The 17,329-nt window shown below is 32.0% G+C and overlaps 2 protein-coding genes across 15 annotated transcripts in view; one reads left to right on the forward strand and one right to left on the reverse strand.

Annotated features, from left to right (window-relative positions):
- LOC129792889 (protein ECT2) overlaps positions 1 to 15,924 on the forward strand; it is a 42,183-nt gene extending 26,259 nt beyond the window's left edge. For 2 of the 14 annotated variants that reach the window (XM_055832294.1, XM_055832290.1), the window contains exons 6-13: positions 970 to 1,884; positions 6,814 to 6,945; positions 7,020 to 7,376; positions 7,468 to 7,870; positions 7,953 to 8,113; positions 10,545 to 11,078; positions 11,157 to 11,288; positions 15,133 to 15,924. In XM_055832294.1, coding sequence (XP_055688269.1) covers positions 970 to 1,884; positions 6,814 to 6,945; positions 7,020 to 7,376; positions 7,468 to 7,870; positions 7,953 to 8,113; positions 10,545 to 11,078; positions 11,157 to 11,288; positions 15,133 to 15,183 — 2,685 coding nt within the window. In that variant the 3' untranslated portion in view covers positions 15,184 to 15,924. Of the gene's footprint in view, positions 1 to 969; positions 1,885 to 6,813; positions 6,946 to 7,019; positions 7,377 to 7,467; positions 7,871 to 7,952; positions 8,114 to 10,544; positions 11,079 to 11,156; positions 11,293 to 15,132 lie in introns of all 14 variants that reach the window. The other 12 variants (XM_055832288.1, XM_055832292.1, XM_055832301.1 and 9 more) reach the window with 7 other exon arrangements.
- Positions 1 to 17,329, reverse strand: part of LOC129792945 (beta-1,3-galactosyltransferase 5) — a 1,144,668-nt gene that overhangs the window by 420,563 nt on the left and 706,776 nt on the right. The gene's annotated exons all lie outside the window — the stretch shown is intronic.

The following is a 17,329-nucleotide window of genomic DNA, read 5'->3' on the forward strand; positions in this document are numbered from 1 at the left end:
TACCTACAAATAAATCGGGACTAACCAAATTTTGCACTATTCGATTCAGAGAATTATAAGAAACCTTTTTATACTTACTGGATTTTATTTAATTTTATTACGGGTTCCATCCGTTTAGATGATTTCCCCGAATATATACTTACTGGAGTGCTCTAAAACTTATGCTCCTTTCAGAAAATGCGTTTAAATATTCCCATACATTTTCCCATAGAAGCCATCAAAGCCATTGAACGAACAAGTGACGTCACTGGGGGGTTCCAAGAAATTGCTCACACAAACCCCACAAACCACATAAAATACTATAGTTTTTACAATTTCCACTCAACAAATTATAACGAGGATTAAAAAAAGTACTTCCTACATGAGATAATGCAGAAATAATAAGTAAACACACATTATTTCACAAAAAAAAATCCCCACAAAAATGAAAATATTTACTCGAAAATTCTCAACTGTCAAATCATACTTTTTCGGAACACGAAATTCAGCGACATCGCATGTTCGTTCAATGGCTTCGATGGCTTCTATGGAAAAATGTATGAAAAATTTTTCAAACGCATTTTCTGAAATGAGCATAAGTTTTAGAGCATGCAGGTAAATATTAAAAAAATTCTTATATTTTTATGAATCAAATGGTGCAAAATTTGGCTAGGCCGAATTTATTTAAAAGTTTGGGGTCATTTTCCGCTAATTCTACTGGCCTAATTAGCAAAAAGAATGAAAGAAAACAAAATTTTGTTGCACAGTGTATTTTCTTTTCTTTTTAAATTCAAATTTTAAACGATTTTTTTTAACTTGATTCAATTTCTTTAAATCAATTTAATTTTTTAAAATAATAATTCTATATCTTGTGGCTCTATAAATTAACAATGGAAAACAATATGAAAATCATGTAAATTAAGCTTTTCCCCTAAAGCAAAAAAAAGGAACAAAAAAAAAAGGAAAAAAAATGTATAAAAATTATTTCAGGTCATGTCAAATACGGGTGACCATTTTCCAGAGATTCTAAATCCTTCTCCCGAATTGAGTGTTTTGGAACCGCCACAGAAGCAATGTGCCAATACGGATGGTGGTGGTCCCCTGTTGACCTCAAGCCCCGTGCAGGAAGCAAAGGGTGTTGCTGAGGCAGTTGGCACAGCTGCTCAAGTGGCACAGGGTGATGGGGAAGAGAGATTTTCCCCAATTGCAGGGCGTTCGGAGGAATCATTTGTTGGGGTGGTTTTGCAACCAATAAATGAGGAAGATGATGAGAGTACGTTGAAGAGGAAGCGCGATAGCTTCGATAATATCTCAATGGTGTCCATTGATAGCCTGGCACCGTCCGTGATGTCGGCAAAGAAGCCCAAATTAACACGAACGGGCTCCATAAGTCGCACACTGAAGCGCAGTATGAGCTTCATGACGCCCATTTCGAGTATTTTTCGCCCATCGGGACGCACGTCGGTTGATCCCAATGCCTCCCTGACATCCATAACGTCCATTGAATCGTCGACGCTCAATGAGAGCATCAGGAAGCCCATGCGGGAGGTTTTCCGGGGTATGAAGGAGCGCATTACGCGTGCATCGAAGAAGGATTTCGTACAGACGCCAAAGTCCAGCAAAAGCGGCCGTTTGGGGAGGTTTGGGAAGAAGGACGATGGAGCCGAGGATGCGGATGAGACGCTCGATGTGGCAAATGCAACACTGATTGAGGGTGAAGACGAAGCGACTTGTGGCGGTTTCAAGACACCGATTGCCCCCTCAAAATCCCATCCCACAGTTGGCAGACACTCTGTCTGTGGAACACCCACGGATTATCCCACAGCATGTCGATCTGACACCAACAATGCCCGAAAGTCACTCATTCAAGCAAGTTCGAGTGTTCCAACGTCGTCCATTCTGCCGGTATTTCACATTTTATCTTTTCATTTCTTTTTTTTTTATTTAAACAACTTTTCTCATTATTTGGTTTAACACGTTCAACGCACTTTTTCCCCTCTATTTGCTCATTTACTCCCACGAGAGACTTACAGGTGAGAAAAAATTACAAGGTTAACCGCAAAATTTGCAGATGTTTGATACAATTGTTTGTTAATTGGTTTAAAATTGATCAAACTTTGGGCAAATATTGGGAACAATATTGAGTCAATAAATGAAGTAAAATAAATACAATAATTAAGCGCAAAAGTTTGAAAATAAAAGATTCCAAAATTGATTAAAAATTGATCAATATTTGATCAAACATTTGAAACAATATTGAGTCAATCTACGTAAGAAAATCAGAGAAATAATTGAGCGTAAAGGATCGATGAAAACATTTTTATCAACATTAAAATAATTAAAAATATTCTAAAATTGATTTAAAATTGATCGATATTTGGGCAAATATTGAGCACAATATTGAGTCAATCTACGTCAAAAAATCAGAGACATAATTAAGCGCAAAGGTTCAATAGAAACTTTTTTTATCAAAATTAAAAGAATTTAAAATACTCCAAAATTGATCAAAATTTGGGCAAATATTGGGCTCAATATTGAGTCAATCTAGGTCAGAAAATCAGAGAAATAATTGAGCGTAAAGGAACAATGGGAACTTGTGTAAAAATTGAAAATACTCCAAAATTGATCAAAATCTGGGCAAATATTGGGCTCATTATTGTGTCAATCAACGATATAAACATGAGGATGATAAAATGCTCAAAAGTTTGATAGAAAAATTTTGTCAAAAGTAAAAGAATTAAAAATTAAATGAAATTATCACAAAATGACGAATGAAACATTCTTGGAAAATTGATAGTTTATTAGGCAATATAATAGAGCAATTATTGGGTAATAATTCCAACGTTTTAATTATTAAATGTGGGAAGTTTTATGGAGAAGAAGGAATTTATGTCTAATTGCGCGACGAATTTTCACCACAAAAGCTTCCGAATAAAATTTCTAATTTGTTGCAGTTTTGAGAATTTTTTTTTGTTCAAAAATTGATTAATTTTGGCATAATTTCTTTGTATTCTTTACTTGGTCGAAATGGATAAAGAAAAAGGAATATTTAAAGGTAGAAAGGAATATTAAAATTTCAGTTTTTACAAATTACAATTACGCATAGAAGTATTTTACTTCTTTCTTTTACACATGGAAAAGATTTAAAGAAATATTTTCTTTTTTGTTACTCAATCAGATTACGTAAAATTTACATTTGACGTAAAGAATTATTCTCTTTTTACTTCTTACGCAAAAAAAAATACAAAAATAATTTTACTTTTTCTTTAACTATCTGGCAGAAGCGGGAAAACGTTTAAATGTAAGAAATTATTATATATTTACGCGGAAAATTCTTTACGTCATACGAATTCAAAATGTGAGGTTAGATTCTTTACGCTACAGTAAATTGTTACTTAAGATGAATGTAGAAAGAGGAATTTTAAATGATTCACAAATCCACAAAAGAATTCAGGAGTGATGATTTAAATCAATATTCTTAAACAATTCAAGTTAGATTTATAGAATTCTTTCAATCATAACCTAACTTTTGAGATTGTGTAGTAATAATTCGTTTAAAAATGTAGTTTTTATGGAATATTCTAAATAATTTACAATATAATTCCAAAAACAATGTTGATAAGTAATTTTTATTTATTTAACTTGTAGCGTAAAGAACATAACCTCAAATTCCTTTAAATTTCAAAAATAAAACCGTTTTGTTTACGCTTACTTATTCTTCAAATTTACGTATTTTCTTACTTTTTCTGCGTGAATTCTTTTAATACACTTCCCCTGAAATTAATAAATTAAATTACAAAAAAATGAGAGAATAATTTCTCCAGCAGCTTTTGCGATTAACCCTGCATTATCATCTCTCTCAGTGGGTTAAATGGGTTAAAAAATGAGAAGAAAAAGTGTGTGAGAAAATCCGGAAATCTATAAGCTCACGAGGAATTAATCTACAAAGTCGTGCGTCGTTCATGCAACTTTTCTTCTTCAATAAATTTTTTTCTTATTATTCGGCAACTTATTTTGAGATTTTAAAAAAGACAAAAAAATCAACAAAAGAAACGAAAGAATCGGCAGTGAATCCCCCCCATCAAACTCCACCATTAATCAACGTTGAAGAAAATGAATCACATGGCAGCACATTTTAATGCCGATTTTAGTGACAATTATATCGCTTTTGTTGCTCTTGGATGTGCCTCAATAACACTACTTTTTGAGCACTTTCTATTTCCCTTCTTTTTCTATTTATTTTTCGTATTTATTTTTGTGTATCATTGCCTGTGAAAGAGATTTTCTCTCTCTCTTTGATTTTCCCGCCAAGTGAAACGCTTGAGCGTGGAAAAGTTGATATACCCTTTAATGTAAAAAAAATTAATGTTTTTGCCTCTAATTTTGCTGTCTGTGTTTGTTTTTCATTTCTTTATCATTGTTGTTCAATGTTACGCGCACAGGTGTGAGTTTCTTTTATCATCCTTTTGTTGCTAAAATGACCAAGCAAATTTTTTTTAAAATTTCTTGCATGACTTTCTCGCGCTTATTAATTTTCGGGTTTTTGTAAAATGGTGGTGGCTGAATGTTTTTTTTTTTATTTTGGTTTTTGGTATATTTGTTATGTTTGCTCTTGCATTATTTTGCTAAGAAATTCATTGCAAATTCTAGAGTATATTTCTTTCACACTCATTGAGTATTTAATTTTGTATTAAATTGTGCTGCCATTTACCACATGAGACACAAATCACAACATTATTTTTCAAAAAAACATAAACAAAATTGCAAAAATAAACTTTGAAATTTTGTGCCTAAAAGATTTGTGAAATGTTTTATATTTCAGCCACTACACTCTCTATCATAACAATAAAATATTGTACAAAAAATATCTCTTCTACTATAAATGTTTTATTTTATGCTCATTTATGTGGGGCGGTGGGAGGAGGGAAAATAAGAGGCACATGGGAAAATGAAGCAATGTGGAAATATTGTTTTTTTTTTTTTGAATAATATTTTCTGTGTGACAGGAAATTCCCAAATGTGATAAAAATGTACGTTGAAATGCATAAATTTATATTACTCTTTCAACTATGTACCAACATTGAGTGAGAGTATTTCACAGAAACTAAATTTTATTGCAACAAAATTAGCATGAAATTATTATACTGGAAGAAAAATATTTTTCAGAGAGATGTTTTTTTTTGGCAGAGTGGATGATGCGGAAAATTTGGTTTAAAAAAATTTTTAATTAATTTTTGGAAAATTCACTACGGGAGTTTTCATTTGTTTGGGAATGATTTTTAAAGTTCAGGAGACAAAAAAATAATATTCAGATAATTAACTTTTGATGCTCAAAAGCTATTTTTTTTTATTTCATTGACATTAATTGAAAATTTCAATATTGAATTGAAAAATTCAGAAATTGAAAACTACATTAATTAAATGAAATTTTGATTTAGGACACTTAAAACTAGAATTTATAGGCTAAAAATTAACATTAAGAACCTGAGATTTAAAATCAGATAATGAAATGAAGTTACAATGCTAAATTTCCTTGTCTGAATTTAAATTTCAGTGTCTTAATGGTAATTTTCAGTCTCTAAATTTTAGTTTTCAGTGTTTTAAACCAAAATTTCATTCAATTAATTTAAACTTCAGTTTCTGAAGTTTTAATTTCATTATTGAAATTTTCTTTTCGGCTTTTAGCTGTAACATTTTATACTTTTCTTATTGCTGAGCAAGTTTCAAGCTAATGCAGTTCTTATTTAATTTAATTAAATGAGCAAATTCTGTTTAAATCTTAGATCGTGAAATATTAATTCTAGACTCCCTAAAATTTACTTTCTTTAATCTTTAAAGGGGTCAATGATTGAAATTTTGCATTCAGAAATTAATATTAAAAATTCTGGGTGAAATTCACTAGTCAGTCAGTCTTAAAATTCCTTAAGTTTCTTAAGAATAAGATTTCTTAAGAATGCTAAAAAAAAATTTAAGAATCTTAGGAAAACTTAAGGATTTTTAAGTAAACTTAAGTCCTTCTTAAGGAATCTTAAGACTGACTGACTAGTGAATATCACCCAATTTTTTGAAAATTTCATTTACTAAATAATCCTATAAGACAATTTGTTTACTAAAAATTGAAATTAATTCTCAGAAATTGAAAAACTTTGAAGAAAATAGTCTTAGCTTAACACTGAAACCTTTGAAATTTTACAATGAAGTATAACTTTTTCGTTTAGAAGAACCTGACTTTTATTAAAAGTCTTTAGTTTTAAGTTTAAACTACAGATTGAAACAATTTTTTTCAGATGGATTTTTATGTAAGTCTTATGAAGATTTTTCCCACGTGCCTCTTAAAACTAAATTAGATGGATTAGATCATAACAAATATTTAGTTTTCAATAAGAAATTTTGTTGATGAAATTTTAAGTTATAAATTTCTTTAAATATACGAATTTTATTATTTATTATTATTTAATATAATCTTATTGAATACGCAGATTTTGTAAGTTGCAAAGGTCTTAAAAAATTATATTTTGAAATCTTAAAAATATTTTTTGTTTTGAAATTTTGAAGAAAAAATATTTTTCGTTGAGATAATTTTGAGAACTTTAAAATTTTTACTAACTTTTCAACTGATTAGATCATAATTTCTCTTTCGATTTTAGTAGGTTCTTATTACATTTCTCTTTACTCTACACCTTGTTCTTTTAAGGACTTTTACTCTTGACTACTCTTTAGTAAAAAACAAAGTAAAAAATATATTAAAATTTCCGTTTGACCTTTGCAACTTAAGTTATTTTTTTTTAATTTTCGAAAAATTAATTCTAATTTTCTTTTTAAAATAATGTGCAGATTGTGGATGAGCACGCTGTTCACAGCAAATTGGATGTAATAAACTCCAAGACGCACATTCTGAAAGCCGATTGGTTTTGGTACACCATCCAGAATGGATTTGCCGATGAGACGGACTATCGATTTGATGATGTAGGTCCTATTAGATAAAAACTTATTTATTTTCTTTGAATTTTTTTTAAAAATAAATTTTGGGTTTTTGGTAGTATTTGGACAGCATAGCCAATACACCGTGTAGCGATCGGAGGGATTCTCTTCCGGTTACGTTCAATAAGAGGAAGCGGAAGCGTCTGTCGCGAACGATTAAGGAAGAACTGACACCGCTCGGACTGGGGAAGAGACGCTCCTCTGTGTCCGATGCGGGTTTGTTGTCAGTTTCGGGAAGTTTCCTCGAATGTACCGCAAGTCCAGACAAGAATGATGTTAGTAAACCAATTCCGGAAGCCGAAGTAACGCCTGATGTTCCAGTTTCGACTAAGAAGCAGTCAATGCGCTACAATCATTTCCTGGATTTCTATCAGACAGAATCGAATTATGTTGGAATTTTGGACACGATAGTTAAGGTAGGATTAGTCTTAAAAGATTTAAGTTTTGAAGAGAAAACTCGTTAAAACGGACAAGAAACTGATGGATTTTCCTTTGTCTTGACTGCAGTTGTTCAAGGAACCGCTGGAGAAGATGGCAGATAGCAATCCGAGTGATGCTCTGCTGAATAAATCGGAAATTCGAGCAATTTTCAGCAATTTCCTGCCCATTCACGATGTTCACTGGAAGATGCTGAACTCCATCAAGGAGCTTCAGGTGAATTGGGCAGAGGATTGCCTAATTGGGAAGATAATTCTCGATCATCGGGATGATTTGATAAAGGCTTATCCGCCTTATGTGAATTTCTTTGAGCAAATGAAAGATGCTCTCATTCTATGTGATAATCAAAAGCCCAGATTTCATGCATTTCTTAAGATAAATCAAGCTAAACCTGAATGCGGAAGACAATCCCTTCAGGATCTCATGATACGCCCAGTACAGAGATTGCCAAGTATTAGTCTACTAATAAATGGTGAGTACTTTTAGCTTTTGAGGTTCTTTCAATAAAGCTGTGAAAGAATAACAAAAATTTCCTGAAAAAAAAAAACTTTCAGACATTCTCAAACATACACCAAAAAGCAATCCGGACGCGAAGAAATTGGAGGAAGCTCTGAGAGCTATAAAAGAAGTGATGACGTATATAAATGAAGATAAACGGAAGACGGATGGCCAAATTGCAATGTTTGATATATTCAACGACATCGATAATTGCCCGGTGAGTTTTAATTACCTTCGTTGGAATGTTGCTGAATAAATTATTTTCTCGGGGATTGTTTTTCTTACTTTATTTTCGTTTATTTTGGATAGGGGAGACCGGGGTAAAAATAGTCAATTTGCATAAATCCTTATCTGCAGGATTCCCCAAGGGCAAGAAAATTTCCTTGATAGGTCTTTCTCATAGGAAATTTCCTGGCCTACAACTTTGTCTCAGACCACTTTTCTCTATCTCCACGGGAAATATGAGTTTTCGAGCTTTTCCTAAACCCTTCCGCTTCTGACTATTTTTAAACGCGGCGGGTAAATATAGTCACCAGTTGGCTAAATAAAGTCGGTCGAATTTTCCGACATTTCCAATGATTTTCCACCTGAGAGATTGATAGTAGTTGATAGCTAAACTTCTCACCTTTTGATTCGCGACAAGGAATTTCACTTTTATACGCACTAAAACAGAGAATTTTGCGATTTTCTCAATCACGCCATTTTGCAACAAATGAATAGAAAATATGTCAAAAATTTCGAACTCCCATATGATTTACATGGGTTGACACGATTTACCCCAAGGGGTATGTTTTGATTCAAAAAATTGTAGAGAAAAATCATTAAAAGTTATTGAAGAATACACCTTGGCAACATTTTCTGCACTAATCCAGCTAGTGAGAAAAATTATCAGATGGGAAAACTGCTGAGGGAAATGTTCGGAAAACGCGTTTTTCTCAATACGCAAAAGTTTGGGAAATGGGCCAAAAATCTATTTTCATTTTTAACTCCTAAAGTACTGATCGGATAACCTCCAAATTACTGTCAAAAATTATAGGTTGGTAGGGCTTTGCACCCTAATTTTTTCCGATTTTTCCGATTTATATTTTGGGAGAAATTGACATTTGAAAATTCCAAAATGACTATTTTTACCCCGGTCTCCCCTATCTTTATTCGGTTAAATTTTCAGGTTTTTAACGTTGAATTTTGAAATTAATGGATGTAATGTAGAGAATTTTGGAGATGAATTTTAAAATAATAAAATTTCAGTGCCCTTATGCAAAATTTCAGGGCTAGAATGTAAAATTTCAAGATCAAAACCTAAGTCTCTGTAAATGTCAATTTACAATGATTGAATGTAAAACTTGTGGGCCTGAATGCAAAATTTCAGCGAATAGATGTTCACTTTCAATCCTTGAAATTTCAATTTCTGGATTAGGAATGTAGGATTGAATAATAAAATTCAAAATAAAATAAAATAAAAATAAAAATTTAAAATTTCAGCCATTTTTAAGTTTTTGTTTCTGAATGAAAAATTTGAGTAACTAAACTGAAATTTTCATCAAACAAAAATTTAGATTGAATTCTAAATTTTAGTCAAGCAAGACACTGAAATTTTGATAAGTGAGATTGAAATGTAACTATTAAACACAGAAATTTTATAATTAGTAGTTTAACTAAAATTTTACGTTTATTCAAAAACAAAATGTTTTTTATTGAAATTTAGCAATTTGAAGAATCCTACGAGGAAAATTTCATATTTAGAGTCTGAAATTTTTTACTTACACAGACATTGAACTCTTTTGTTAATTATTGAAATTTTTGAAAACAAAATCAAAATTTCTGCAAGGTATTAATCTGCAATTGAAAAATAGCAAAAAATTTTTTTAGAATATTCCTTCAATCTTTGCATTTTGTATTCACATTTTTAATACTTCTTTATTTCTGAATTATAATATTTAGACACTGAAATTTTACATAAAGGAATTGAAATTTAACATTTGGACGTTTCACTGTTATTGAAAATTCTGAAAAGAACGCAAAAACTTGTATAAGAGCTCCAAAAATTAAATCGAAACCTTGAAGTTTTATCTCGTAATCTTGAAATTTTGCTTTAAATAGTGAAACTTTGTTTTAAACAATGAAATTTTATCATAAATGATTGAAAGTTTACTTTAAACTCTGAAATTTTATCTTAAACAATTGAAATTTTATTTTAAACTATTGAATTTTTTCTTTAAATTATGAAACTTTGTTTTAATCAATGAAATTTTGTTTTAAACGATTGAAATTATGTTTAAGGCAATGAAATTTAATTAAAGACCATTGAAACTTTTCTTTCAACTCATGAAATTTTGCTTTTAACTCTGAAATTTTATCTAAAACAATTGAAATTTTATTTTAAACAATGAAATTTAATCAGAAACCATTGAAACTTTTGCTTTTAGTTGTAAAATTTTGCTTCAAACTCTGAAATTTTATTATAAATAATCGAAATATTATTTTTAAATATTGAAATTTTACTTTACATCATAAAACTTTTGTCATGATCGATTGAAATTTTATTTAAATTTCTGAAATTTTCAGCTAATCCTTTAATTTTCATCAATTCAATTAACTATTAGTAAAGTAACTAATTTGTGAATAAATGTTTTTTTTCCCTGCTGTAGCCTGACCTGGTGTCAGCGCAACGTAGCCTGGTGTCAAAGTGCGAAGTTACCGAACTCTCAGATCAGCTGAGTGGACGCGGTGATTCGCTAATGCTGTGTCTCTTCACGGATAACATTGAGGTGTGCAAGAAGCGCTCGCGTGGCTTCAATCAGGCCAAATCTCCCAGCACAACGATGAATGGGTTGAATGTGACGACCAAAGTGAAGTCCTACAAGCACATAAAGCTCATCCCGCTCAGTTCAATACGCTTCGTGGTGGATATTCGCGATAGTCCGCGGGCATTTGCACTGAGCTGCCGACTGAGTAAGGAGAACAAGGATAAGGAGTACTATTTCAGTATAAATGAGGAGGAGGTGGATAAGACAATGTACCTGCGGAGTCTGTGTAAGCAACTCGCGGAGAATTCGTGTCGTGCCGATGCGGATCAATTTCTGGCCAGTGTGGACAGTACGGAGCTGAGTATTGACATCAGTGACCTCAACATTGGTACCCTCTCCAAGGCATTTAAGTTCGCCACACGGACGCGCCTAAAGGTGAATGTCCTCCTCTCGCGTGAAATGAAGCAAAATGAAGCGGAAAGATTAATCAGCTTTTCAAATTGAATTTTCTAGGTCGGCCGAGCGTTCTCCTTCAATAAAACCCCGTCGAAGCTGAAGAGGGCCGTCTCCACGATGATGACCAACTCCCTCACACCGGCATCGCAATTGGCACAAATGAAGCTGGCCAGTTGCAACAATATCAACGTAGGTATTGTGTCATTCTTTCACCTTCATTTCTCTTCTCTTTCATTGCATGGATTAAATTGGAAAATTTTTTTTATTGAATCATTAATTTAAAAAAAAATTGCCATTCAGCAAATATTGAGAGAGAGCGCGTAAATTTTTTTTTTAATCTTATTGAAATGTGTGCCACCTTCGCAAGAGGAGGGTTTGTCTCTCCATTCAATGAGATCCTCCAGACGGAATGTGATTAATGTGGTTGTTTATTAAAGATACAACAACCAGAGAGACATTTATTCAGTGCTCATGAACTCTTTTTTCTCCTTATTTGTTTCATGCAAATAAATGTGGGCACGTGGATTGAAAGAAAAATAAATAAATTGCGGAGAAAATTGAAATATTTCTCCTAATGTAGTTTAAATATTGATTATTTTGAGGAGAAGTTTCTTTTGGAATAAGATACGAAAGAAATCTTCCGAAATGTAGAGAAATTTTAAGCTTCTAGAAGGTTTTTCTTGCTTGAAAGTAAAGAAAATCATTGGCAAATAATAATTTTATTGAAATCATTAAATTAACGTAAAAAAATAAGAAATTTGTGGAATGTCCTATGAAATGTCCCAAATGTCCAAGGAGAATTTCCTCATTTTCTCCACATTCACACACTGACGTTCCAGGAAAGTATTTTCTTTCTTTTTCAAATACTTTTAACAATAAGAAATTCTTTTAATGAGCTATAAGTAAAAACTTTCTTTTGACAGTGGTAAATAAATGTGGAATATGGGTGGGAATTTTCATGGACATTTCATACGTCACTCCATAAAATCGTCATGATTTTACGAGATGTAATTCACAAAAAAAGCGGAAGTTTATATACATTTTGTTTTCTTGTTTTTCTTAAGTCATTTTACGCCGTCTTTTTATGGGATTTAAGCCATTAAATAAGCACGGCGTGTTGAAGTTTTTTGCAAGATGTCGTAGAATATTCCGGTGGAGAAAAATGAGTCATTTTAAATAACAAAGAAATTAAAGAGGAAATAGTAAATTTGTGACGTTATTGTCTTTGCAAGAAAACGTTTTAGGCCAGTAGAATTAGCGGAAAATGACCCCAAACCTAAAATAAATTCTGATAAAGCCAAATTTTGCACGATTTGATTCATAAAATTATAAGTAACATTTTTTATGTTCATAAGCATACTCTAAAACGTGTGCTAATTTCAGAAGATGAGTTTTAATATTTCCATACATTTTTCACATAAGAATCCATTTTTTGAACAGGTGGCGCCGCGAGTAGTTCAACGAAGAAGTTCAATTTAACATTTAAGGCAAAGTAAATATTTACCTTTTTTATTTTTGTATTGGCATCTGCTCTATATGTCCAGAATACGTGTGTTTTCGGTGGTGCCCCACGCTTTGGGCGGGCAAGCATTCTCAAGCGCGTCTGTGAGATTGTCATTGCCCACCGGAACGCTTGGTTGAGATCCTGGTTTCGGGCAAGACGATGTGTGTTTTTTCTTTTAATTGTTTTTGTAACTCAATTTACAATGGATTCGTCAGGTGAAGATGACGATGATAAACAAATTTATCTTCGAGTGGCATTGAATTCAGTCTGTGATATGTCCTATGAGCTCGAGGGTGGCATGGATACATCAGAAAGAAGGTGCGCCGGCTGGCTTTGAATTTTCTTGGCAATGTCTATCTGCAAAATAATATTGGATCCTTGAAGCTCCCTATCAGTCACAACGTTCACCAAATTATTGAATTCTGGTTTGAAAAGGACAAACTTAAATAAATCCTGAAGCAGATTAATCAATCGTGAATCCGGAGAGGTCATCATTTTCAAGCGTTCCGATGGGCAATGACAATCTCACAGACGCGCTTGAGGCTGCTTTCCTGCCCAAAGCGTGGGGCACCACCGAAAACACACGTATTCTGGACATATAGAGCAGATGCCAATACAAAAATAAAAAAGGTAAATATTTACTTTGCCTTAAATGTTAAATTGAACTTCTTCGTTGAACTACTCGCGGCGCCACCTGTTCAAAAAATGGATTCTTATGTGAAAAATGTATGGAAATATTAAAACTCATCTTCTGAAATTAGCACACGTTTTAGAGTATGCTTATGAACATAAAAAATGTTACTTATAATTTTATGAATCAAATCGTGCAAAATTTGGCTTTATCAGAATTTATTTTAGGTTATTTTACATCTCCGCTGGCCTATTTTAAACAGAACTTTTTATTCATAATTTGTTTTTATTGGTAGAATAATTGACTTTGAATTTTTTCAATGGGAAAAAAAATGTGGAGATTGTGTGGAGAAAACTCTTAAAATATCACTGATTTTGAATAGATAATATTCTTTCAATTAATTATTAATTTTAGATTTTTTTAAATAATTTTCTCATAAAGATAGAGCGAAGAAAATGTAAAGATATTTAACTTTCAGTAAAATAATTTTAGGGAACTCAGATTAAGGAAATTGTAATGGAGATTTCCTACGACAGTCCATACTTTGTTGCATTTTCAAAAAGTCAATTTTCATGTAATAATTTTGAAGTCTAAAAAAATAATTATTATCCATTTAATGATATTTAATAAAAAAATAAATAAAAAAATCATAGATGTTCTATGAAATTTCCCTGGATATTTCTGACGTTAATCCACGTTATTTTCCTTATTTGCATTCATTTTATTAAGAATCTAATTTACCAGCAAATCCAACAAAATTTAAAATCTTTTGAAGTAAGAATTTGCATTATAAAAGAACTTTGAATAGCAAATTTATAAAGAATATCGTATGAAATATCCACGGATATTCAGTATGTTATTCCACATTATTTTCTCAGCTTTATTTGCCTTCATACTATCGAAAAATTTCTCTATCAGAAAACGATGAAAACTTTTAATTTTATATTGAAATTAAATAAGAAAAAAAATTTTAAAGGATTTCCATAAAAATTAGGAATATCCTATGAACGATCCATGGACATTTCGTAGCTTATTCCACATTTTCTTCCTCAACTTCACCACATTCTTCATTCTTAGCAATCCGAAAGAATTTTGAAATGATTTAAGGTCAAATTTAAAATTAACCCTTTCGCGTTTTTTGGATCATACGTTGACCCAAATATGAAACATTTTATTTTCTCAATTTTTTATGAATTCAATTGTTTTTTTTTCTAGTTAGAAAAACATGAAATTCATGCAGAAGAAGTCAAAGAAGACGTTTTGCCTGAAAAATGCCTTCTGAGTTCGTTTTTAGAACAAATATTAATTATAAAATATCCAATGGATTATCCATGGATATTTCTTCCGTTTTTCCACACTTTTCCCCCGATTTTTTTGTCAAATTCTCCGCAACGCATAAGAGCAGATTTTTTTAAAATGATTTTTCATTTCTTTTGGAGGAAAATTTAATAAAATTGAAAAATTAATGGGAATAAATGAAAATGTTATTGCGCATTTAATGGGGCAATTTTCCGAAGATGCAATAAATTGCTATCCAATAGATTGCTCTAGAAATCCACCATAAATCATGAATTAACATCGGTCGTCGCGATATTTTCAAGAATTTGTCCTTCGCAAGTAAAGAAAATTGCGCTCGTGGCAATAATTCTATCGAACATTAAGAGCTCTCAATTGGCGATTTTTTAATTGATAAAAAAAATTTTTTTCTTTGACTTTTGATGAAGATTTTTCCAATTTATTCATTTTCATTAATTTTTTTTGTTTTTTTGCACGCATTTTCATCTTCTCACGCATCTTTTTTTTGTTTTTTCTTTCTTTCTTTTCTTCATTCTTTGCTGTATGTACTACACACACAAAAATCACACGAATTGCACGAAATGCACGACACACTAAAATAGAAGAAGAAGGTACAGAAGCATGGCAGTATATATGATGCTTTTGCTCTTTAATTAGGAAATTGGTGAGGAGGAGAAGGTGTCGAAGAAGGAGCCTCTCATTGCCCCAATGTCCGTCCAGCCGACACGAAAGGCCAATGCCCTGTTGGCGGGCATGCGACGAATTTGATTGCATTCAACGCAATGCCGATCAAATTGGGAAGAGATTCTTCAATTTTCTCTTCTTTTCTTTTTTATTTTTTAATTAAAATTATAAAGAAAATTAAATTTGAAAAGGAAAATCATTTATATTTAAAGAAAATTAGGATGAATGAAATCGTGCGATGTGAATGAAAGAACGGAAGTAAAAGAAGAAGTAAGAAAAGAAAAAAATTCTACAAGAAATTGCGATTATATTAATCGACAGCACACACGAAGAATCGTTTAAATAAGTTCTCAAATATAAGTATTTAGTGAGTAAAAATTAAATTATAATTAAATTCATTAAAAATATTTCAATATATTGAAGAGAATGTTAATTTAACGGCAAACATAGAATTTAATGTGAATGAAAAAATCATAAAAAATTGAATTTTCTTTTTAAAAAAACATTCTTTATATTTCTTAAGTTCTCGCGAATTTTTGCTTCAAAACTTGAGCTTATAGAAGAACTTTTAAATTTTCTACGTGACAACACACCCCCAGATGATATTTTAAAGCTTTGCAAGATAGTTATAAAGGAAAGTAAAAAAAAAACAAACCAATGTACATAATGTAATTAAAAAAATATACATATTGTAATAGATCTACATCGAATTATTGAGTTATTAATGCAGATTTTGAAGCGCCTTGGAAGAATTTGATGCTCTCTTGCGGCGTTGATTTAACATAATTAATTCCAATTGATCTTTCAGCAGAAGAATTCAAAAAGCGGCGAGATCTTCACAGCAGAAGGGAAAGTATCGCATCATGTTAAGTCTTAATTGAAAGATATTGTAACAAGATGGAATTGATGAAAAAGATGCAATTCCGGGCTTTTTGTTTAGAACAAAGGCAATTTTCTTGGAAAAAATGGGTAAGAATTTTCATTTAAAATGCTGAGAAGATTTTAATTTACCTCATTGGATTTTATTAGTGCGTTTTTCCGGGTTCTTTGTGGGGAATTATTGCAGAAATTGAACTTGAAAGGTGATTCTGATACAATTGACCGGCTTTTTGAAGAAGATTTTTGCTGAGAAATTAGAATTAATTTGAATCGCGCACGTATTTGGCGAAGGAAGCATAGTGGTGAGTATTTGTGGTGAAAATGGCCGAAGTGGTGAATATAAGAAGCTTCAATGGAGAGCTGTCAAATAACTGACAGGTGACGTGAATGCCTTTCTGTGCTCTTTTAACCCTTGGATGATTTTTCTGGCCAAAGTGGCCAATTCGACTTTTTCCAATCGCCCCAGAATTTAAATCTATTTAACATGTCTGTTTATAGGGAAGTTTCATTACTTCAATATCGCCGAAAGAAAACTTGGAAAAATATTTTCTTTTGAGAGAAAATGAAGATCCAACTTTTGAGGTTAGAAACCTCGATCCTCCAAGTGTTATCTGTAAGTAAATTGAAATAGTTAATCAAGTTGGAGACTTAGGAGATCAGACGTTTAAGAGACCAGGATTAGGGGCTGTTAACGCAAGGGATGTTCAGTTAAGTCCGATAAGTTTAAACAAGCATGTCGTTCTCAATGGGCTCGGCAGCCATTTTGTAAGCGTCTGCTGGAGACAATGAGTAAAAGACTCTCGACGCTTAAGTTTCTGCGCTAACCGCAATGAAGGATAACGATATCTGTTTTAAGAAATGCTTTGCAACCTTTAGGTGGTTAGGATCCAATAACTGGTTGTCCAGAAGATCCAAACCTGAAGGGAAACACTTAACCTAAATTTTCTCCCTTCTATTTGAATTGAATCAGCTTCTGTTATTGAGAACGTACCTGCATAGGAGATACGGGAAAGTTAGTACATTCTCATTATGCTGAATGCATATGTGGTGCCCCAATGCTTCTAACTTGCACAGTAGAATTCCCAAAGAATTAGAATAATTATTGCATAAAACGTCCTTGAAGGGAAATCTACCTGCAATATACATAGGTTGATTAATAATACTCCGGGTCGATGCGACCGGCGTGACGGAGTATGCAGGCTGCTGGGACACTTTGATGTTTTCACTTGCTTTTGA

Source organism: Lutzomyia longipalpis, chromosome 3, assembly GCF_024334085.1.
Source record: "Lutzomyia longipalpis isolate SR_M1_2022 chromosome 3, ASM2433408v1".
Lineage (NCBI taxonomy): Eukaryota > Metazoa > Arthropoda > Insecta > Diptera > Psychodidae > Lutzomyia > Lutzomyia longipalpis.